Below are 25,840 nucleotides of genomic sequence, written 5' to 3'. Positions count from 1 at the left end.
CGTCATTCTTAAGAAGAATATAGTAGAGTTAAATGGATTAGGAGGTATTAAGGTTAAAACTTTAGGTTCTTTTAATATAATAGTGGAAATTCAAGGCGAAGATTTCCATATTTTATTTCATGTAATCCCAAAAGGAGCATTAGACGTCGACGTTATTCTTGGAAACAATATACTAAAACAAGCAGAGGTTACCATAACCGAAGATGGAATTATTGTATGCAAAAAAGAAGTAGATAATATGATAATGAGGATTGCAGTTGACGAGGCGACACACGATGATAATCTACAACTGGAACATATAAAAGACCCAAATATTAAGATGGAGATAAAAGAATTAGTGGAAAATTATGAACCGCGACAGACCAAGACTACAGATATAAAAATGAAAATAATTCTAAGTAGCGAAGAACCGATATACCAAAACCCAAGAAGGCTATCAATACCAGAAAAGCAAGAAGTAGGTAAGAAAATTGAGGAATGGATAGAGAAAAAAATAATTCGACCTAGTACATCCGATTTTGCAAGTCCAATTGTACTCGTCAAAAAGAAAGACGGACAGATCAGAGTTTGCGGTGATTACCGAAAACTTAATCGAAATATAATAAAAGATAGGTTTCCATTACCTTTAATAGATGTATTGGATCGGTTACAAGGTGCAGAATATTTTAGCACAACAGACCTCAAGAATGGATTTTTCCATGTACCAATAGAGGAAGATGGCATTAAATACACGGGATTCGTCACCTCAGACGGACAATACGAATTTTTAAGGTATCCGTTCGGATTGTATAATAGTCCTGCAGGGTTTCAAAGATTTATTAACCACATTCAAGCAATAAAGAAAATACTTGCTACGGAAGCTTACGAAGACTTTCTGATTAGAAACAATATTCTATTTAAATATGACGAAGGTAAGGAATTGTTAGTCATTCCGAAACGAATGCAAACAGAAGTAATTAAACTGTTACACGACGTAGGACATTTTGCTGTAACAAAAACACAGGAGTTAATTCAAAGAGAATGTTATATTCCTAACCTCAAGGAAAAAGTCGAGCATTGTGTAAGAAATTGTATTAAGTGTATACTTGGAAGTAGAAAAGATGGCAAAAAAGAGGGTTGGTTACATCCGATAGTAAAAATCGATGGACCTTTACAAACATTTCATGTTAATCATTTAGGACCATTAGCTACAACCAACAAGAACTATAATCACATTTTGGTGATCATCGACGATTTTTCTAAATTTGCATGGTTTTATCCTACAAAATCAACGACGGCAAAAGAAGTTATAGAACGTATGAAGAGGCAACAGAAGGATTTCGGAAATCCCCTCCGAATAATATCCGATAGAGGTACCGCAATTACAGCGAACGAGTTCGAAGAGTATTGCCAAAGTGAAGAAATTAAGCACATTAAGATTACGACAGGTGTACCAAGAGGCAATGGGCAAGTAGAACGTGTCAATAGAACGTTAATCCCAGTATTAACCAAAGTGAGTATAGAGGAACCGACGAAGTGGTATAAGCATATTTATAAGTTGCAACAGTTTTTTAATTCCACTTATCAAAGAAGCATTGATGCTACGCCATTCGAAGTACTTTTTGGGACAAAGATGAAGAATAAAGAGGATCTAAGGATGAAAAAAATAATAGAGCAGGAAATGATCAAACAATGTGATGAAGGTAGAGACATGTTAAGAAACGAGAGTAGACGTCAGTTAATCAAAGTCCAGGAGGACAATAAGCGCAGGTATGACTTACGAAGGAAAAAGCCGAGAATGTATAGAAAAGGGGACCTAGTGGCAATTAAGATAACGCAGTTTGGTGATGGACTCAAGCTGAGTAAGAAATATCTCGGACCATATGTGGTAGTAGATGTTAAGCCCAATGATAGATATGATGTGAAAAAGTCTGGATATCATGAAGGCCCCTTGAGCACATCAACGTGCGCTGAATATATGAAGGCATGGGTAGAGAACCAGTCAGAATCCGAGTCGGATTCCTAGCAGGATGGCCGAATGTAGGAATATTTCTTAGTATAAGTATTTAGCATAGTTTTATTCATTAGTTACGCCACTGCAAGAAACCACTTAAACAATATGCTTAAGTCGATATAAGGGGGACGCGATTCAGGGGCGAAGGGGACAAGAGATATGTAGACGAGATCACACATTCCTCCTGAGCTAAAGGGGATTCGATTTTTGTCGCCCGAACTGAATAGACTTAAAATTATCGTGCACGCCGAAAAAGACGAAAGACGAAACCAATTAACGACGTGGGTGTTCAATATTTTAATTCGCAGACAATTATCCGTATTTTTGTGTACATGTAAATAACATCATTACAGTGTATTTTATGTAATAAAGACTTCTCGCATAGATCGCGGACTTTTACTATAACATTAACCTCTTCAAATAATAAAAGAACTTACTTAGACCTACATATATATATATATATATATATATATATATATATATATATATATATATATATATATATATATATATATATATATATATTATACTTTTTTAGTTAATCTAAGTCGCAAACTTAAAAAGCTTTATGTGTTTTAGATCATGGAATCATTTGCTAATATGGTTCCTCCAAAAGCAACTGTGATAAGAGGAGGAGAAACAATGACCATTGTTTCCAAAGAGATAGTAGTAGGTGATCTGGTAGAAATGAAGTTTGGAGATCGGATACCAGCTGATATTAGAATAATTCATAGTCAAGGATTTAAGGTAAATTTAAAAATTTGATAATAGCTCGTCGAAAAAAATATAGAAAAGCTTATTAGAAATGCATATTTCATGATTTAAAAAAAAAACTATAAAAAAATACTTTATTTATAAACATAAGACCGTTGTGGTAATGCTAGCCTAATTCGAAGTACAAAATTATTTTCAAAAAAGATTATTTTAAAAAATTCTGTGAAAATGTATAACCAAAAAAAATGTTGCGGGTTATGTTTTTTCAGAATTAACAGTTGACTTGCTTGGCCTCGATCTGGCAGACAATAGCCTGCTTTTAGTTAAAAAATATTTAAGAGTAGTGTTTGTATCCTCGGCTATCAATTTCTAACTATTTTGTTTGTTTTATGTACTATTTGTTTGTGTAATGTCTGTTTATGTAAATTATATGTTTGTGTATTGTGTGCTGGATATGTCTCCGAGTTTCTATTAATTAGCTATTGTTGATATATTCTTGTTATTGACTTCTTCTTTTAGTATTGGTAGCCAAAGCCTGCTACGCTGATGGGTTTACACATGTTTCTGCATTCAGTGGGATGAGAGCTGCTTCATTGACTTTTCTCATTTTCATGTCTGTTTCTTTCATGATTATTGATGCATATTGCTATCGTACTCTGTGCTCATTGCCCCAGGCATGTTTGCATATCTGAGATTTGTTGAAGTCTGTTTTTTTGTATGTTTATTTATCCTGACACGTCTGATCATTATTGTACTGTAAGCCTTATTGTATTTAATGCTTAAGCGTTAAAACCTCACTACAATATGAAAGAAATCCGAGCCGAGGCGAAGTATCTGACAGAGTCGAAGAGTTGCAAACTCTAGATGATGTACGTGACATGCGTCTATTGATAATTTTTAATTTTCAGGTAGATAATTCAGCCTTAACAGGTGAATCGGAACCCCAATATCGCGGAACTGAATGTTCAAGTGACAACATATTAGAAACTAAGAATTTTGCTTTTTTCTCCACTAATGCTGTAGAAGGAACTGCAAGAGGTAAGAATATTTTTAACAGGTTTAACTAACCATTTCCTTAAAAAATACTGAATCATAATCATCTGAGAAAAATAGTATTGCTTTGCAACTTTCGGAAAGAGGGAAGAAACATTTCAAAGATAGAACAAAGAAAAAAAACGCAACCTATATTGATAGAAATCTTAAAGTCGAAAAAATTAAAAGAAAAATTAGGTATAAATATACTCAATCGTAAAATTAACTATACACTTCATTATTTCAAAAAAATTAAAAAGATGTATAATTTATTGAGAATTATTCTCAATATTTATTAATTAACTTATCATACAAGGAGTTTTGTGCTACGATCTCTACGGGAAGTATAGCCTTGGAAACAAAATGGACACGGAAACAAAAACTGATAGCTCAGAAGGAAACTGAGAAATTAGGGACTCTTCTAAGTCTACAAATTAAAATATAAATAACACGAACAGAGAAAAGACCTCGTGGACTCCTCCTGCAATACAGGCCAAACTTTGGCACAATAAACCATCATCTGCAGAACATAGTCTTACTATAAAAAGGTTCGATTTAGCGTTGATACAAGAGCCCTAAAAGCCCTATAGATATTTTAAATCTGAAAAATTAGCCCAGGGAAATAGGCTTTTTTTCGTGAGACTCTTCCGGCCAGTCAAACGACAGTTGTTTTGAGTAGTATGAACTTATATAACAAGAACCTATATGTTTCCCGCAATAAGTCCAAAAACTCGACCGTTAATAATTAATTATTAACAAATTACGTTCAAAAAACGGTAAATTTTCACTTTTTTCATCTATCACCAAAAAGTAAAGCATTTGAAACAAATTTGAGAATAAGAACAGAAGAAAATAAGAAAAAATATAAAGAAAGGTTATAAACTTATTTTAAAAAAGGGCTATCAAAATTTATAAAAAACCGAAATGTTTGACTTATTTTGCAACTTTCTAAGCAACAAATTAATAAGGATAACAATATATAGAAAACTCCATTTTGAAGGTTTTTATATGACTTATAAGTTTCTTATTCTCAAATTTGTTTCAAATGCTGCACTTTGTGCTGATAGATGAAAAAAGCGAAAATTTACCGTTTTTTGAACTTAATTTGTTATTAATTAATTAAATCCAAAAAATCGACTGCGAGAAACATATAGATTCTTGTTATAGAAGTCCATACTACTCAAAAAACCTGTCGTTTGCCTGGCCGGTTAAGTGTCACAAACAGGGTACTTTTCCCTGGTCAAAATAGTTAGATACAATTTTATAAGTTACTTTTTTATAGATATGTACAAAAAATTGACAATATGATAACCAGAAAAGTTAAGACAACAAGAGAAAAAAATCTATCCAGACTACTCCACAGCCTCCACGTCCTTACAATATATAGACAGAAAGATTACAGAATGTCTTAGATAACAATTGTTAAAAGAAAGGAAATAAATAGTTATATTGAATGAGAATAATTTGAACATATTAACTTATATATTAGTAGCAATAGTAATTAATTATATGTTTGTTTAAATGATTAAATGGTGAATTAGAGAACACAAAGCGTAATAAATTAAACTTTTAGGGATCGTCTGTGAGACCGGTGACCGAACAGTAATGGGAAGAATCGCTGGTTTAACAGCCCGTTTGCAACCAAATAAAACACCAATCGCTAGAGAATTAGAACACTTTATGAAAATCATTAGTGTGTGGGCTTGTTTCCTTGGTTTTGTGTTTGGATCCGCTGCTCTTGCTATGAATTATTCTTGGATTGAAGCTTCTCTGTTTCTTATAGGAATTATTGTCGCTAATGTACCTGAAGGTAAGATTTTTGAAGTGGTATTTTTTATATTGTAGTATTATGCATAATGTATTTAGTATTATGTAATTACGTACCGTATGTTGTCAGGTCTCCTTGCCACAGTAACTGTTTGCCTATCAGTAACTGCCAAAAGGATGGCAGCTAAAAATTGTCTTGTAAAGAATTTGGAAGCTGTTGAAACGCTCGGATCTACTTCCATTATCTGTTCCGACAAAACTGGAACACTAACTCAAAATAAAATGACGGTGTGCCATTTTTGGTGCTATAATCAAATTATGGATGCTGATTCTACAATCCAACAGGACCACGCAAAGGACTACAATAAATCAGAAAGTAAGTTATTTGAAGAAATAATTTTTGTTGGTTTACTACTGAACAATAAACTATGTAACCACAATCGGATTCCACAGTTTGTAAACAATAATCTAAAATAGTTTACGGGGTATTTCGCTTTGTAATACCGCGATTTAATTATTGAAAATCCTGCCCTAAATGCTTTAATTCTAATATACTGCATCTTCTTAATCTTTATTTTCTGTAAATTGTACCTACTACAATTATTATTCTAAAGAGAGTACACCAAATTTTATTCAATCTTGAATGTATTTACTATTTTCTTATACTTGCAGGTTTTCATACTCTTATGCGTTGTGCCACGCTTTGCAATAGAGCAGAGTTTGTACATGGTGAAGAAAATAAACCAGTTCTGAGTCGTTTGGTACGAGGAGATGCATCTGAAGAAGCTATTCTAAAATTCGTCGAGTTAACACATATTCACGGAGATCCCACTACGTTCAGGCACAACAATCCCAAGTTAATAGAAATACCCTTCAGCTCTGTTACTAAATACCAGGTAAGTCATACTGCTATAAATAAAATGAATTTAAAATTTAAAATAGCAGTAAAAAATATATAAAATTATTTATTTTCCATTAGATACTGATAAAAAATGTAATGCCGTACACAACATATTAAAATAAAATGATCAACAAATTTGTTCATTGGTCTTTCTTCTAGATTAATGAATCTAAAAGAAATACAAATCCAATCAAAGCATCGGCAGATACGACGCTTCTACGCATCGTATCCGTCAATCGAAATAGTATAAAAATCTAGATCTAGATTTCTAGACTAGATCTAGAACTAGAGCTAATAAAATACAAAGAAACCCAGAAAACAATTAGGAGACTTATCTAAAAGACAAAATAATATATGTCAAGAGTTGGAAGAGTTATTAATAAAACATGATTACTTCAATTAATTACTATTTAAATGGTAATAAGCCACAATTAAAGGTTAAAATACGTTTATTGACGTTTCAATTTCCACTTCGGAAATCGTTCTCAAAATACAAACATTGTAAATTGATTTACAATGTTTGTATTTTGAGAACGATTTCCGAAGTGGAAATTGAAACGTCAATAAACGTATTTTAACCTTTAATTGTGGCTTATTCCCATTTAAATAGTAATTAATTTAAAATGCCACAAGAAAATAGCTTCAGAACAATATGATTACTTCAAAACAAAAAACTGTTTTGATTAACTCTTGTTTATTCCCAAGTGGCCTCCGGATACACTGCTGTCACACTTCAAAAGTACTACACGAACTCGGATTTTTGGAAGGACAAGTTGAAATTTGTGCTGGCCTCCATAGGGATTTTCCCATTTTCTGTGTAAAACACCATGTACTAACTCCAAGGAATCCCATTGTGCCCAATAACTTGTCAGTATCACACTCTTGTCAGAAATTTCACTCCAGATTGGTTGACCCTTACCTTTTTTTATCGTGGTAAGGATTGGATATCACCATGTGCAAGTTGTTCAGTACGAAGGATTGCAGAACTCCAATGATCTGGTAAAATCTTTACAATGTTTAACATCATGCATTTGAAGTTTTTCCAGCCATTAAAATCATACGTCGGTTCTTCGGAGTTCTTGAATTGGAGGACCCATTGAAGGGAGGCGTGGTCGGTCTGAATAAGAAACTTCCGCCCATATAAAAACTTATGGAATTGTGTTTCAATGTTTTCACCATAGCAAGTAATTCTCTTCGTGTTACACTATAATTTCTTTAGGCTTTGGAGAGGACTTTACTAAAGTATCCAATAACTTGTTCTATCTCATCGATGTTTTGCGAAAGTACCCCACCAAGACCCATGTCTCTAGCATCAGTGTCGACTATGAAATTTGCTTTGGAATGTGGTAATGACAGTATTTTTTCAGTGGTCAGAGGAAGTCTTTTAGTCTATCAAAAGCTTTTTGGCACTGTTAATTCCAGTTATACTGTTGGTCTGCTCCGTTAGCTTATATACAAGGATTGACGATCTCTTAACGATGTTTATTTCTCACTCCGTCAGATGAAATCACATGTCCAAGGAAGGCCACTTGCTTTTGGAATAACTGACATTTCTTGGGACTCAATTTTAGATTCGAAGTTTTTTGAAAACACTGGTAAAGTTGTGGAGATATTTTAATGTAATCCTCTTAACACTGTCTTCATCAAACGTTCAAAGGCCGCTGGAGCATTACAAAAACCAAGGGGTAGGACAGTGAATTATTAAAGACCTATTGGCCAGTCAGAAACCCTGCCTTGGTTCTGTCTGCTGGACTCATTTCCACTTGCCAATATTTACTTTTCAAATCTAATGTTAAAAACCATTTCGCTCCAGCCACAGCATCCAAGGTGTAATCAATACGTGACAATGGATAACATTCCTGGCCGTAACATCATTAAATCTCCTACAATCCACACAGAATCTAGTAGAGCCATCCATTTTTTTTTACAAAGACAACTGAAGAACTCCGTAGACTTTGTGATGGTTCTATTACATATTGTTCCTGCATTTCCTTTAACATGTTCTTCTTGTTTTGCAAACGGGACTCTTCTAGGAGCTTATTTTATAAGAGCAGCATTTCTAGTGTTTATTCGATGTTATATCGAATCGTTGGATATCAACGAGAGTACATCTTCAGAAGTTTGTAAAGTTTCTGATTTTTGTCGAGATGTTCACTAGACTTCTGGTAAATAAGTTGAAGGGGTGCTCTCAGTTTTGAAGCTATCAGGAATTTTTGTGGTTTCACAATACAATTTCTGATACTAGTGACGCTCTCAAAGTACCCATAGAAATTTCTTTCTTTTAACAGAATTTAGAAAATTTAATTACTACGTTCTGTTGACATCAAGACCACTTCTTCATCATCAATTTGCTTTTAAATCCAAGTTAACGTTATGATGAAGTAAGAAGGCTAGACCAACGATGACATCATCCATGATATCAACTGCCAGCACACGATGTATGATTTTCTGCTCTCCGAGCTGCAATTTCACGTCAGTATAACTATGGATAGGAGCTATTGTTCCGGTTGCGGTTGGTAAAGTATAACTTCTCTCGCATTGACGGATCTCCTAAACAGATATCATACTTGGATGGACTATAGTGTGAGTCACGCCAATATCAATGGTTATTTGACAAATGTTTCCATTAAGCTTACCAGAAATCATAAGACTGTGCATTTTCCTGGGACACCGTATACTGACATTGATTTCTACTATGACCTAGTTCTCCACACTGCCAACATCTAAGTATGATTGGATGACTGTTGCGGCTCCTATTTTCTATTCGCTTGAGAAAACCTTCAAGTCTTGTTTAAAGTCCACCAAATTTTTCATTATCTTTGGTGGCCTGAACCTGGCGAATTCTTATGTGACTTTTTAATGCGGTTTTGGCAGCATGAGCCAAGATGTCTTCTAGTGTTTTATTTCTAGCCATTCGCATAACCTGCTGCATTTCGACGACGCGTAGTCCACCTACAAATCTCTGGACAGCCATTTGTTCCAGAAAGTCATCTGGCAGCAGGATAGGCTAGTCTGATAAGGCGTGCTATATCGGCTTCAAATTCTTGTAGAGATTTACCAAATTTCTGTAGCCTGAATCTTAACTGAGTTTGGTACACTTGCTGCATATGTTTGCTGCACTAGGCTGAAAAAGTTCTTTTGCTGTTCCTTAGAGGTGGCCTGCAAAACATTCAGGGCTTCACCTTTATACCTCCTAATTTTAGGTAAACATCATTTAAATTACTTACAGTTACAGTAAGTTCTAGTTTATCTCTCATTGTGGGAAAAATTGAATACCTGTTCGTTTTCTTTAAAATCACTAACATAACTAGCTAAGTTTATTTCAGTTCAATAATTTTCAATTCTATGTCTTTCGCAGGTTGACAATAACAAATCATCTTCCAGGTCTTGTAGCTCCAGATTTTCCACAACTTCTTCCTCAACACTTTTTAAAAAAAAACCGCACCTAATGAAACACTTTTTAATTGTTTTGGTTGAAACGTATCTCCATGCTGCCACAATCCAAATTAAGGCGTTAGCGATCGTTATGGACTTCTGCAACTCAGCCGTTGATAAAGAACATTCTATAGATGATAACATTCTTCTTATCAAAAACTTTCTATACAAGAATTTAAAGTTTTTAATTATTCCTTGTTCTAACGATTGACAATGTGCTGTTGTATTAGCTATCAAAAATATTATCGGTATGTTAGATAACTAAATATCTGGATGGGATGTTGCGTTGTCTAGGAATAAAAGAATTTTTCTTTTTTGACGTTACATATTTTTGACAAATTTGTGCAGCCAATCTGTCATGATATCTCTGGTCATCCAGGCCTTCTTATTGTAGTACCAGTCGACTTGGAGTTTATCAATATGAAAAATGAAAAACATCGAGGATTTTTACTTTTACTAATCGCCAAAGGTTTTTTCTCAACTATATATTAATCTCTCAACTAAATTAGAAATGTGTACAACGGATGAATAAATTCTAAAATGGGTTTTTCCAAATCAAACTCGATGTACCTAAAGTAACTAGTTTAGTTATGGCTACAATAGTTTATGGATAGTACTACCATATTTCTAAGAGACTCATTAATATTCAGCTCATCGGGGTACTATTGGTCGAGGTGTGAAATTATATAAACAACAGATCATTTCATAAAACAGGTTTATGGAATTTCACGCCACGAGCAAAAGCACTCTGAGATGAATAAGTCTCTTAGAAATATGGTAGTACTACACATTTGGGTTTCCGGAGCCCCAATTTTAATCTTTCAATCGCCTTTATCTGACTGTCCGTTGTTGGCAGGTAAAATTACAATAATTTCTTAGAAAAACTGGAGGCAAATTTTCTCCGGAGTCGTTGACATGAAATTGTCGGTAACCTTAAAACTGTTCGTTCAGCGGAGGTTTCCGTTGTGGAGAGGTATCCGTTAACAGAAGTTTTACTATATAAAGCTATGCTTCCAAAAAGACAAAATAAGTAATAGATGTAGTAAAAGAACCATTCCTTTAATATGTCAAGATTTCCAAATATTATTTGATAGCAATTCACCAATCAAAATATTTGTCTTGAAAATTTAATTCCCAATTATTTTTTCATTGTTTATCATATTACATTTATCGAGAATTTTTTAATTTAATGTTTTAATAAATGTTTTTTGATTTACAACTTTATATTTACCTATTTACTTTTATTAATCAATGCATTGACTGTTACTTCTATTGGATACGCTTATTTCCAAATTTATGTATTTTATTTTCATTTTTAGATCAGTATTCATGCAATGCAAGAAGGTGGTTGTCTAATGGTAATGAAAGGAGCTCCGGAAAGAATTTTAGCCCGTTGTTCACATATGTGCACTGCAAAGGGTACGGAGGAAATGACCGACGAGATGCGAATGGCATGTGACAAAGCAATGACGGAAATGGCTGAAAAGGGTGAAAGAGTTCTTGGTTTTGCAGATCTTATGTTAGACAGCTCCTACACGAAAGATTATAAGTTCTGCGCCGAACCAGCGAACTTTCCTAGAAAAGATCTTAGATTTGTTGGATTTATGTCTTTGATTGATCCTCCAAGGCCTCAAGTACCCGACGCTGTTCAAAGATGTAGAAGTGCTGGTATAAGGGTCATTATGGTAACCGGTGATCACCCTGTAAGTATATTTTTAAATTAGGCTAACACTTGATCGAATTTTATGTTATCTAGTAAACTACTGTTTACTACTTTAATACAATTATTTTTATTAACCCATCACACTGTTAAAAAAGCAGTATTATTGGCAAATTAGCACAATGAAAGTCTGAAAGTCAGTATTTGCTATTAAAAATTTTATATCATTCAAGTATTTTTGTTTGCGTCATATTTTCAGGACAAATTTTTGACATTTTTTATTTTTAGATTTACATATAACGCACAGAGGAAGCTTATGACTACCATTATAATGGTAAACAATATTTATACTAGGTAACACTCATTTATTCCAATAATCTGCAGCATTCTTATCTGCATCTTTTGCTTCTCCTTGAATTTTCTACATGAAATACGTAATGATTTTTCATCTATAAAACTCGGTACCTAACAGCTCATCTTCGACTTCCTTTTTTTTGGTTTGATTTTGTACTTTCTTGTCAATCGGTACTCTACTCGATTAACAAAACATTACCTTTATTATACAGGGTGTTTCAAAAAAAGGTAACCCCGTCTCTAGGGTAGGTAAAAAACTGAAAAATAATTGGGGTTTGCTTAGTAAAAAATTTTTGTAACGCCATCCGTTTTCAAGATACAGGGCGTTAAAGAAAAAAAAATTTTACACATTTTTTACGATTTTGCCGAAACTACTGGCAACATTGTAATGAAATTTTATACGAATATATTTTGGAAGCTGATACATCCTATGAATTTGTTTTTATATCTGATTCTCATAGAGGGCGCTAGTTACACGGATCGTACTAGTATTAGTCAATATAACTTTTTTAAGAGTATAATTATTAATCAAAATTTCAAGTAAACTTAAACATCTTCAATTTTACACGAAAAAGGTACTCTTGGTAAAACTCGATACTGTGTACCGTTTTCGGAATATTTTGATTTGAAAATTATGAAGTAATAATTGATGCTGGTAGTAATGATTACATAGTTCTAATAGGTATACCTCTATTTTCTCCAAGTGTGCCATGGAAATCTGACATTTATTGATTGTTATGACAATTAATAAAGAAAATAATATTTTAAATTTACTTGATCAAGATCCAACAGTTAGCGTAAGGAATATAGCAAGACAAACAAATACTTTTTCTTCAAGTACTTGGCGGATACTGAAAGAACAGCAATTACATCCTTATCATTACACACAAGTCCAAGAGCTCTTTCCAGATGATCTACCGGTTAGAGTGGATTTTTGTGAAACATTGCAACAAAGGACAGCCCACAATCCAAATTTTTTAAAATGCATTCTTTTTACGGACGAGGCCACCTTTACGCGACAAGGTATGTTTAACTCGCATAATGCACACTACTGGTGTGATGAGAATCCACGAGTCAAAAGGGTATCACATTACCAACACTCATTTAAAGTTAATGTTTGGGCAGCAACAATTCCTTATTCGAGATATTAGAAGATTTAACGCTAAACGAGCGAAGATCTTTATTTTTTATGCACGATGGAGCTCCACCACACTTTGATAGAAGGTGTCGTAATTGGTTGAGTAATCATTTTCCGAATCGATGGATTGGTAGAGGTGCAGAAGCTCCGATTCATTGGCCTCCTCGGTCATGCGATTTTAACCCTTTGGACTACGCAGTTTGGTCGTATATTAAGGAAAAAGTCTATGCTACAGAGGTAAATTCACGCCAAGAATTGGAAGAAAGAATTCAACGTCAATTTAATGACATCATAGCTGATCCCCTACCGTTTAGAAGGTTAATGGAATCTTTAGAAAAAAGAATAGACTTGTGTATTCGCGAAAACGGAGGGCATTTTGAACACTTACTGTAATTGAATTTTATTTTATGTTCTTAGTCATTAATTTAATTTTCTTCTTGTGAGTTTTGTTTAATTACTAACTATTTTAACTTACCAGCATCAATTATTACTTCATAATTTTCAAATCAAAATTTTCCGAAAACGGTACACAGTATCGAGTTTTATTAAGAGTACCTTTTTCGTGTAAAATTGAATGATGTTTAAGTTTACTTGAAATTTTGATTATTAATTATTATACTCTTAAAAAAGTTATATAGACTAATACTTAGTACGATCCGTGTAACTAGCGTCCTCTATGAGAATCAGATATAAAAACAAATTCATGGGATGTATCAGCTTCCAAAACATATTCGTATAAAATTTCATTACAATGTTGCCAGTAGTTTCGGCAAAATCGTAAAAAATGCGTAAAATTTTTTTTTCTTCAACGCCCTGTATCTTGAAAACGGATGGCGTTACAAAAATTTTTTACTAAGCAAACCAATTATTTTTCAGTTTTTTACCTACCCTAGAGACGGGGTTACCCTTATTTGAAACACCCCGTAGATTAAAGCAATTACAATTACTAAATCGTTTTAAAAAATGTCAACATCGACAATAAATATAATCTGCTGGATATTTACAATAGATAGAAGTAAGATTGAAGCCTTCGAAATTTGTCAATTATAAAATATTCGTTCCGCAATTTAAATACAGTGTTAATTGCCATAAAATCTTTGCTTTTGCAAAATGTTATCAATATGTCCTCCTTTTATTCATAAGTGTCCCATAATTATTCCATAATACCCTAAATCTTAAAAAAATACTAGTACAGAATTTGGCACATTAATACAGGAAGCTAAATTAATTGTAACTTTTCATTTTAATATTTTTAGATAACAGCTAAGGCCATCGCTAAGCAAGTCGGTATAATTAAGTGTACAGACGTCATCGATGCCTTTAATATCAACGTAATTGAGACTCTCCCGCCAAACATCAAAAACAAGGCAATAGTCATTCATGGTTCTGCTTTAAGAGATGCTACAAATCAGGAACTGGACAACATCCTGTATAATTTTAGAGAAATTGTGTTTGCCCGAACGTCGCCCACACAGAAGCTGCATATAGTAGAAGGGTGCCAAAGGCTTGGAGAAATAGGTGAGTATGATAAACAATAAATAATTACAATTATTTATTATAGTTTTTAAACTAAGGAGTTTAAATATCTAGGCATCACATTATCTAGCTACGGAAATCTCGAAACAGAAGTAGAAGATCAAGTGAATAGAGCAAACAGAGCCGCAGGTTGCCTCAATGAAACAATATGGAGAAATAAAAATATCGAGAAGGAAATGAAAGGCAGAATTTACAAAACAGTCATCAGCCTAATCATGACATATGCGGCAGAAACACGACGTGAGACAGAGAAGACAAAGAGGATGTTAGTAACAGCAGAAATGAAAACACTGAAAAATTGATGGTAAAACACTATGGGACAAAGCTAGAAGTACAGATATACGACGTAGATGCAAGGTGGAGAACATCGAGAACTGGGTAAGATATAGAAGAGTAGAATGGAACGATCATATAAGCCGAATGACTTATACAACAAATAGAGTAGTAAAGACAGCAAGAGATGGTTCTCCAATAGGAATACGATCACTAGGAAAACTACGAAAACGATGGAACGACAACTTACTGGAGACACATTGGAAAATATACAGTCATGTTTATACAAAAAAAAAGAAGAAGAAGAAGTTTAAAAACGTACATCCAAACTATTGATATAGTCTATCAACTCTGGAGTTGCCATTAGGAAGTCCTCATACCGGCTATTATATGATCTTGTGGGACACTGTTCTGTGATGTGTCTGATAGTTTGTAGTTGTCCTCAGTTACAAAGTAGATAAATATGTTTACCACATGTGTGCATTATATAGTTACATCAACCTTGTTGGCTTCTAATTCTGTTGGTTCTTCAACCAACCAACCAACAGAATGCCAATCAACAGTTAGTTGAAACTTTTGTTCGACAGCTGACTTTGCTGATTTTATTGGAGGGATCTAGAGCAAAGTCGGTTAGGGTTAGCAATGTCTATGTTCCGGTGAATTGGTAGAGTTGTGAATGATCTTTTTGTACTTATTTGTAAGAGAGAGTATGCGTCGTAATTTGGGTGGTGCAATGTGACTCAAAACTGAAAAACATTGCGTGGAGGTGGATTTGATAACACCAGCAATCATTATTATTGTGTTGATAGTTGGCCATCTATTTTTTGTACGTGTGGGTTATTAATCCAGACTGAGGAAAAGTATTCAGCTGACGAGAAGACTAGACATAGGTCAGATGTTTGCAGGGCGGATGTCGATGCTCTCCATATTGTGCTGCTCAGCTTCTGGATGATATTAGGTAACATTCTAGGTAATTTGGCATTTTATTCTAGGCGAACGTGGTGTTTTCGAGTTGTATGTTAATTATTTTTCCTGCAAACTTGTTACTTATCATCAGTAATCGGCATACCTAAATTTTCTCGGTGTAGTTTTGGGTATATCCGCGATGTATAGGCTAAAGAGCAGAGCAGCTAGTACCGATCCCTTTGGTAGTCCATTTTTCAGTTTTCTAGATGTTCTAATGGCAGTTCCCATCAACACTTTGATCATATAAGCTTGCAAACCATATTGTCTCTGCAAACTGTATCGTAGGACATTATTAGGTCTACTAACGCGGCTGCAGTTTTTAAGTTTTCTCTCAAATCTTTTTCAATAAAGGTGTTAAATAAAATAACTTGATCTCTGTAACTTCTCTTTAGTCAGAAGCCTTTCTGTTTGATGAGTATTACTTCCTCATTCTATTGAGGATGACTTCTAATAACCATGCTCATAATAGAGCTATTGGCCTGTAGTATTTGAGTTTATTATAGTTTAGCTTGGCAGGTTTTAGTATGGAGTTCTTGCGGTATGTGACCAGTCTTCATGATATCTGTGAAAAGTGAGCCATCCATTCTCTTGCATGTTTGCCGCTGTTTATTAAAAATTCGAAGATAATATTACCACAACCTGGAGCCTTACCTGATTTTACAGCTTTAAGAGCTATTGTAACCTCTTCGCTTGTGAAGGGGCAAGTGCATTCGGTTTCTGTGACTTCGGATTTTAAGACTTAAGGTTTCGTTTTACTTTGGCTTTGTGACTTTTTTTTGGTGCTCCAGATGTTGATACCAAATGTGATGCGATGAAATTACCATTAATTATTCTTGTGTTCATTGCCATGGAAGTCCCACTTCCTAGTTTTGTCAGTAGTGTCTATACTTGTCTACTTTATGTTTAAAATATCTGCCTTTCATACCAGTTTCGGTCCATTTCTTTTGTCTCGCTTCATCCAGGCTATAATGTAGTTTGACAGCTATTTCTTGATCACTGCTTTTAAGGAAGTTTTTGTATAATGATTTTATATTGTTGTGGGATCAACCAGGAATGTGTTCCTTATGGTAGCCTCTTGGTATATATATTTTAGCTACGCTTATTACGGCTCCGACAAATGTTTCGCAGTATCTAATGGTAGAGGGTATCCAGTCTAGAATCTTGTCCAATTCAACCGAAAATCCACTCCACACAGCCTTGTTTAGGTTTTATCTTGGGCGGGAGATGAATGTTATTATGGGAATGTGTATTCCTACCTTTATGTTCACTGGGAAATGCACACTGTGTGGGAACTCTTCTATTACCTTTCGTGAAACTGCAAAAGGTTGTCTGTTATTATTAATGGAGACAAAATATAAAGCAGGGATGTATCCACCTCCCCTGCTGTGGACATAAAGGTAGATCGGTCTTTAGCATATAACTTGAGTGGTAGATGTTCAATGAATATAATAAATAAAATAAAAGTATAAGAGTTTCTGCATGGAAAATACTTCTTCATCTTCTAGTTCCATGACCAATATCGATCGTTGAATCTCATGTTCCTTACCATATTCGTAATGTGATTGAAGTATTCCAGTTTGTATCTTTTTATTATGTTGACCAGTTCTGTTGTTTTTAGTCTATTTCTACTCCAAATAGTAGCATTAGAAAAATATAACAATATCTCGTTCTAACTTAAAGGTCAATACTAGGATCTTGGCTACAAAGAACCAATCAGTTGTTAATATCACCAAATAAATTCTCCGAAAGGGACAGTTATATAGTGCCTAAATTCCATTTCCTCCCGGCAACTTTATTATTTCAACACTCATCTTATATGGTCGAGTGCTTTTCTATTTTTTGCCATTTTGTACTTCCTATATAACTTATGGATGTGAACCAAGATATGTACGTCTGTTTCATAGATTACAACAAGGCTTTTGATAAAGTCGGCCACAAAGAGCTAATGGACGTCCTCAAAGCAAAACAATGACAATATAATGACCTTCGAATTATAATAAATCTATATTATAAACAACAGGCACACATACGCATTAATGAATACATATCAGAAAAGTTCGAAATTAAAAGAGGAGTGCAACAGGGGTATGTATTGTCACCACTACTATTCAATGCATACTCTGAAGAAATTATGAAAAGAGCTCTTGAGAGAGAAACAGCAGGAATAAAGGTCAATGGAACACCAATTAACAACATTAGATATGCGGACGATACTACCACAGTAGCAGACAACCTCCAAAACCTCCAAAACCTCCAAAAGCTAATGAAAAAGATAGTTGAGTATGGAGAAGAATATGGATTATCAATAAACATCAAGAAAACTAAATTTATGAGGATATCAAAAACCCAAAATAATGATGAAAGCTTGACAATTAACGGTAAAACTTTAGAACAGGTTGAAAACTACAATGATCTTACTTACTTACTTACTTAATCAGTAGACTCATTTGTACCTTTCGGTGTTGGGCCGTTTATAATACAATTCATTAAATTACAATATTTGACAGTCTTCTGAGGTGTCCTAGCTCTTAACGAACTTTCTCCATTCCTTCCTATTGGATGCCATCTGTGTTGCTTCCTGCCAAGTCGTACCCTTACTCTGCAGTATCTGCGAGATGTCACTGTACCATTCTTTAATGGGTCTTCCTCTTCTGTTCTTTCCTATTGGTTTGGCGTCCCACACTCTTTTTACTTGTCTATTATTGTCCATCCGGGTTAGATGTCCGAACCATGCCAATTTTTTCTCCTTGATTGAGTCGAGTATCGGTTTGATTTTGAGTCTTTCTCTTATTTGTTCATTTCTGATTCTATCAGTTCTTTTTACTCCGATCGTTCTTCTGAGGTATTTCCTCTCTGCTGCCTGAATTCTGCTCTAATGTCTTTTGTTTAATATCCAATTTTCTGTTCCATATGTTATCAATTATCTTGGCACAATATTTAATGACACAAACGATTACTCCAAAGAAATCAAAGTTCGAATAGAGAAAGCACGAACAAACTTCAATAAAATGAGGAAGGTACTTTGTTCAAGAGAACTGAAATTAGACTTGAGAGTTAGGCTGGTAAGGTATTATATTTTCTCGACTCTGCTGTACGGGATAGAAGCATGGACACTAAACGCGTCGACTCCTAAAAAGTTGGAAGCATTTGAACTGTGGGTGTATAGAAGAATCCTGAAGATATCATGGACCGAGCAAACAACGAAGTCATGAGAAGAATCAACAAAAGAATGGAAATATTGGAAACCATCAAGACACGAAAGCTGCAATACCTAGGGTATGTTATGCGTAATGAAAGAGACAAAATGCTTTAATTAATTATACAAGGGAAAATACAGGGCAAGAGAAGTGTAGGAAGGAGAAGAATCTCATGGTTGCGTAACTTGAGGGAATGGTACGGATGCATATAAATCGAACTATTCAGAGCGGCAGCATCTAAGAAAAGAATAGCCATGATGATTCACAACCTTCGTCGCGGAGATAGCACGTAAAAAAGAAGAAGATGTAACTTATCTGTTTGTTATCGATGAACTTGTTATGACAATTGTTGTATAGTGTTTTATTCTTTCAAATTTTGTTTGACATCTATTACTCTGTTTCTTTTTGTCTTTAGGGTAGTATTTCCGTTTATTGCCAGTAATTTCTTTTGATTTTTTGTACAGTTCTACAAGTGAAAGATATTATGTTCTTCTCATAGTTTTCTTCTCATATTTTTTAATCTCATTACATTCCTTTCTCTGAAATTGTACTTTATTATATCTTTTTTTTATTTGATTATTGGCATTGTCTTGTATTCGTTTTTATTTTTTTTTTCTGACTGATTAAGAATCAGTATATCCTCTGTCATTCGCTATTTGGTTATTCTTGTTTTCAAATGAATGTTTTTCTAACATATTTCAGATGTGTTTATTACGTAAAAAGATTCTGGGCATACGCTATACGACGAAAAAGAAATTACATGGCAGAAATATGGTCCCTGTTATAAGTAAAATTAGAAATAAAAATAACGAGAAACCTTTTGAAGCGTCTTCTTCTGTACCAAATATGCAACACTTAGTTATTTTCTAGTTTCCGAAAAAAAGATAATGCCAAGAAAGTTTATAGGAAGAAATTATATCATGGAAACGGAAACTATTCTATTAAGATTTTTAAGTCATCTGAAAAAAACGTCTAAAGAAAACTATTTACAAAAAAATTAATATTTTCTAACATTAGTTAGAAACAAAGGATCAAGCAAATGTTGCTATCATTTTGTTTTAACTGTAGGACGATCTTTTTTGTATAATTTGTTAAATATTTTTAAATTAACATTATTTTTAGTTGCTGTCACTGGTGATGGTGTCAATGATGCTCCAGCTTTGAAGAAAGCAGACATCGGTATAGCCATGGGCATATCAGGATCAGAAGTATCCCAACAATCTGCAGACATGATTCTTCTGGATGATAATTTCGCATCAATTATTACCGGAGTGGAAGAAGGACGTAGGATATTTGATAATTTAAAGAAGTCTATAGCTTACACTCTTGCGTCAAATGTGCCTGAAATTCTACCTTTCCTAGGTTTCGTACTTCTCAACATTCCACTTCCATTAGGTAAGTTGATTCTCCTTAGTTGTATTAAATGTTTAATCTATAAAAATAATTGTAACAGTTTGGCTAAACATCAAAAGCTTAAATCAAATCTGAAGTTCACTGTTCTGAAATTATTAACAACAATTAAATAGAGTTAAAATGACATTGAGTAATTTCCCGTTAACTATGTAAATTTGGTCTGGCGACCGCTTTCGATTTGGCTTACATTTTACAGGCATATAGCCTTCTAGGTCCAAAATGGCGGTTTATATTGGTAATTCAAGTTTTTTCAAGTAAATAACTTTTATTAGTTCTTGCACAGCAATTTCACTATAAAGGAAAATCCGAAAATTTCTAAAACCCTCTTTTTCTTAAAAAAATCATATCTCAAAAACATATCTTGTTTTTATTTCAACATTTAGGAAAGTATGTTAAAAGGTGTATACTTTAACGTAAAAATAAGTACAGCTCTTATAGGATGAAATGATATTACATTTACTTGAATAGCCAAATACCCAATTTTTCCGAAATTTTATTTCATTTTCGACAGTTTTCAGCAATTTCTCATTATTTTCTCAACCGAAATGCCATTCTGAATACACATTTGGATTCCCACAAAATTTTACAGAAAGTGGTTCAAAAATTAAGTAGTAAGCCTTTTCATCACAAATTTTGTCGTCCATTTTTTTCGTACTGTTTGTTGTAAACACACATGTTAGGTTAGGTTAGTAATATAAATAACAATAAAGTACCTGTGAATACAAACTTAAGAACAGAAAATACTAAAGAAAGTATAGTTGTTTATTGGAAGTGTATTAATTTTTTTTTCTTCTTAATTGTTAGCATAATTATTGCAATTAAAGCTACTGCACATAATTTTAGCTTCTTTTACCATCATTATTTATCTGTTTGTTTGGTTAATTCTAACCATAAAACAAACTTCAGATAGGGTTAGGTTATCAATACAAAATTGGTATTTTTCTCCTCCAGACATCTGATGATGTCCATTTCTTTTTGATTTGCCGCGATTATTGTCATCAGCATATCTCAAGTTACTGATTTTTTGACCTCCTACTGATATTCCACCCTTCCATCCGTCTAGTACCTTTCGCATAATGTGTTCGCTGTAGATATTAAACAGAGTTGGCGAAATTATGCATCCCTGCCTGACACCTGCCTCTGTTCTGAAATGATCGGAATGGGTGTTATTTATTTTTACTGTACACTTATTATTTTTATATAGACTTCTAATTAGTTGAATTAAGTGGTGGAGTATTCCCATTTCGGCTAGTATGGACCATAGCTGTTGCCATTTGACTTTATCGAAGGCCTTTGTGTAATCCACAAAGCACATAAGCATAGGAGTATTGAATTCACGAGTTTTTTCCATTAGCTGTCTGACACTAAGGATGTGTTCTCTTGTGCCTTTTCCTGGGACAAATCTCGCTTGTTCTGATATCTGAGGCAACAGAAAAGCTTTTAGTCTTTCATGTATTACATGAAGTAGAACCTTGCTTGCATGGGACATTAGGGTTACCTTTCTGTAGTTGCTGAATATAGGGATGAAAGTGGATGTTGTCCAGTCGTTGGGCCACTCTCCGGTTTGCCAAATCTTTTTGCAGATCATATGCATAACATTAACTTCAACATCTCCAGTCTCTTTTAAAACTTCTGCGGTGATCTGGTCTGCGCCAGGAGATATCCTATTTTTTAACTTTTTGATTGCTTTTTCTACATCTCACTTTAGAATGTTTGGTTCTCTCTCTCTCTGCAGTGAATTTGTCGTGATTTGCATTCTGGGGATCATCTGCATATAGACTTTGACAATATTTTCTCCATACCTCCGCAATCCCTTTGGTTTTGATCCAATATTGTTTGTGTGATTGGTTTAAATTCCCTGGATAGATATCGGACTTTGTTATATAGCTCATGGGATTCATACCGATTTGCATGTCTCTCTAGTTCTTCGCAATGAAACTTAATGCAATGTAAAAAATATATATACTATAAATTTGGTAATATTTTTATTATTATGTTCTATTTCTTTTAGGTGTTATGGCCATATTATGTATAGATTTACTGACAGATATGTTACCTGCAATCAGTTTGGCTTACGAAAAAGCGGAAAGTGATATCATGAGCCGTCCACCCAGAAATCCTAAAAAAGACAAGCTAGTTACAAGAAAGTTATACTTTTTGGCTTATGGTCATATTGGTATGATAGAAGCTCTATGTGGATTTTTCGTTTACTTTGCTATAATGGCTGAAAATGGATTTATGCCTAGGGATTTATTTGGTAAGATATATCTGCAAAATGTCGAAATTTATCCAGGTGTTTGGTATATTCTGGATAAATTTCAAGTATTGTAATTTGTAATCTACTCAATAAATACATAAATTAAGTGGTAAATACGATGTAAGAGAAACAACGGCTTGATCCAAGTAGCATCCATCAATCATTCACTGTAAATTTCTTCTGGCTCTTATTAGATAATTTTTTATCGTGTCCCCAAAATGGATAAGTTGGCGTTTAAAAGGTTAATATTAAACTTTTTTTCCAAAAACGAAATATTCATATAGTTTGTAAAAATTTATATAGGTCTTAATTTTATAACAAATTGTAATATTAATTCAATTAAGTCCTAGACTCCTAAATGATCTTTAATTGCGTCAAATTATTTTTCTCAGACACCTACAAGCTGTCTCGAGCTAATTTTACATTGTCTAATTTCCTCTAAATAGGGGCATTAGATTTAAATATTTAACAAATTAATAAACATTAATATTCGCTCCGTGCGTGACCATGGTAGGGGTACCTTGAAACGATGCCAGCGTGCGTAGCGGCGAAATATCACAAAATTGGACCATTTTAATCTTTTTACCTACCCAAAAATGGGTGCAAATATATGTTGCGTATTTAATTGTGCTAATAATAATAGTATATATAGTATAGCTATATAGGTTTCCAAAGATTACATATAAATTAGAGAAAAGAAAAAGATGGATTCGTGCTATTATTATGAAAAAGTAAATATCACATAATTTCATTTTTATGCAATTGAAATAGGAAAAATTTAAATAATTTACCTTAAATGATATTTCAAAGGCTTCAAGCTAACTGCAGCCTGCCAGATGACTTTAGCTTTTATATCATAATTTTTACTATTATTGTTTTTACATAATTACATGCTCTTCCACATGCAAAAACTGGATTTGCCAGTACTAGATTTTTCCATTTCTTTTCCGTTAGGGGTTGACAAAATAAAGTTGATGAATTTTTAGAAACCCAGTTTTTAATACTAAAAACACACAAACTTTATTTTGTACATAAACTGAAAAAATATAATTAAAAAACTAATCATTAATAGTTGTCAATTTCGTATCTATTTAACATATGTTTAACCTCAAATTGGGAGGTCCAAAACTGTCAGATGAAAGCGGTAGATGTCGCGTCAGTCACGCACGGAGCGAATATAGAATTATTAGAAGTTTACCTATATTTATTAGGTATATTAAATTTATAATTTTATATTTGATGTATGATAAAAATTTTAATCTTCTTTAATTAAATATCTCATTGTTTAAATTATATTTTGCAATTAAATTCTTATATTATTTTTAATCCACTTCTCGTGGGCTGTGATACGGAACTATAAATATGTCGGACTTTTTCCGTTTTCACTTTAAGCTTCCAATGCGTCGTTGCCACTAAGATCTACGCAACTATTTACAACGCCATAGCTCTTTAGAAAATCCATTACCTCTACCATTCTAATAAATCGCTGTCACCAGTGTTACAATTGGGGGGGATCCACTGTCAATAATTGGAGAACCGATTATAATATTCGCGGGAACCCTACTGTCACCGTTATAATAAATGCTGCTGTCATCATTGTCTAAGACGCCTGTCTCGAAATCCTTGGATGCGTCTACAGTTCTTAGGGGATACTTATCCCTGTGTGTTATTTGCCTGCAAGCGGGCAAGGCTTACTGGTTCCACTAGTCTGAGCTGACTGGTTTCGCCCTCGCGGATTTACAAGAGGGTAGGGAGATTTGGGAGAAAGGGGATTTAGGACTTCTGGGTCTCAGATCCTGTAAAGAGTTGAGTCTATGGGCTTGCTTTAGAAGCTGGAGAACTGCATAAGCGAAGAATGTGTATCTCTTCTAGTCTCTGCCTGTAACGGCCGGGAAGAACAATAAAACCAAATTTCGAGTTTACAATGTATTAAATAGACTGTATACTACAACTAAGATAACAAGATATCAGTTATGACCAATAATGATTCGATCAGGCGCGAAGGGAGACGAGAAGAGACAAAGCAAGAAATTAAAGGGTGGACAATCCGTATTATTATATATTCCTTGGGTTAGTATATAGATCTTAGTTACCTTCGCGTATTTAGGCTCTAGCTAATGAATACGCCTCCAGTCCTACAGGAATTCAAGATCAGTCTGTTGAAGTACCGCGCGCTATCACGAACTTTCGAAACTCCAGATACCGGCACTTATACGGTACACTACCCCGTCGAGTTACAATAGCGCGCTCACTGGCTGCGTATTGTCTCGGTCGCCCGTGCTTCTCTTTGTGGAGCACTCTCAGGTGCCTCGTTCTTACTGCTCCCTCTGGCCCGCTTCGTTCGTTTTTTATGAGCCCGTATTCTCAATTTCCGATCGTAGTACCAAGGTCGAATTTTTTTTATTTTTTTGCTGACTGAGTCCCCGTGTTATTTTCCAGCGAAGGTCTATGTTTTTAAACGTGATTTTTTTCTTTTAAACAACCGTGGCGACCTGATATTTGAGACTCGTGTAATACACTTAAACTAGGTCGAGTTTTTTGTTTAATGTGAAATGTATGCATTGACTATGTTACTAACTAACTATGAATTATTTGTTCTTTATTCAATTTGGAATATATAATATTTATTTAAATAATTATTACTCTTTTCTAGGCTAACTACCCCTTATTTTTTCTTCTTTATTTCCTTGCTATGTTTACATTACACCATAAATGTATGAATTTCTTATTTAACTGTGCCTCCGCACCACCAGTTTTATCTGGCAGGTTTCTAATATATTGTTGTACGTTTTTCGTAGACCAATTCTTTGATACAGTACGTTAAGTTTTAAATTAGATATACACACGTACTTAGGTATATTGAGAGCCTCTCTGATCATATGGTTCTGGACTATTTGTATATTTGACCATTCGATTTGCGTATCGAATAGAGATAGAACCCCATTTGGTCCGCCTCTTCTTTTCTGGTACATGGCGGCCTATGTTTTGTCAGGATTGACGGCTATCTTCCACTGTATACACCAATCTTAAGTTCGTTAAGTGACCTTTGTAGGTGTCTTGTTGCTAGATCTGGGTTGGTACTGCTAACACCTATCGCTGTATCGTCTGCGAATATACTTGATCTGGGTTGGGTCTTGGGTTCGGTTGGGGTGTCTGCTGTATATATGGTGTATAGATACGGCGACAACACCACTCCCTGTGGCA

At 34.1% G+C, this 25,840-nt stretch overlaps 1 protein-coding gene across 1 annotated transcript in view; it reads left to right on the top strand.

The window, feature by feature from the left end:
• The window catches only part of LOC140443321 (sodium/potassium-transporting ATPase subunit alpha-like), a 116,733-nt gene that overhangs the window by 79,227 nt on the left and 11,666 nt on the right, over positions 1 to 25,840 (top strand). Inside the window, exons 4-12 of the mRNA XM_072534516.1 lie at positions 2,573 to 2,740; positions 3,616 to 3,745; positions 5,313 to 5,549; positions 5,637 to 5,882; positions 6,179 to 6,402; positions 11,162 to 11,545; positions 14,251 to 14,512; positions 20,089 to 20,361; positions 22,391 to 22,636. Coding sequence (XP_072390617.1) covers positions 2,573 to 2,740; positions 3,616 to 3,745; positions 5,313 to 5,549; positions 5,637 to 5,882; positions 6,179 to 6,402; positions 11,162 to 11,545; positions 14,251 to 14,512; positions 20,089 to 20,361; positions 22,391 to 22,636 — 2,170 coding nt within the window. The remainder of the gene's footprint in view (positions 1 to 2,572; positions 2,741 to 3,615; positions 3,746 to 5,312; positions 5,550 to 5,636; positions 5,883 to 6,178; positions 6,403 to 11,161; positions 11,546 to 14,250; positions 14,513 to 20,088; positions 20,362 to 22,390; positions 22,637 to 25,840) is intronic.

Source organism: Diabrotica undecimpunctata, chromosome 6 (genome assembly GCF_040954645.1).
Source record: "Diabrotica undecimpunctata isolate CICGRU chromosome 6, icDiaUnde3, whole genome shotgun sequence".
In the NCBI taxonomy this organism is placed as follows: Eukaryota; Metazoa; Arthropoda; class Insecta; order Coleoptera; family Chrysomelidae; genus Diabrotica; species Diabrotica undecimpunctata.
This window is presented reverse-complemented; position numbering and strand designations above follow the sequence as displayed.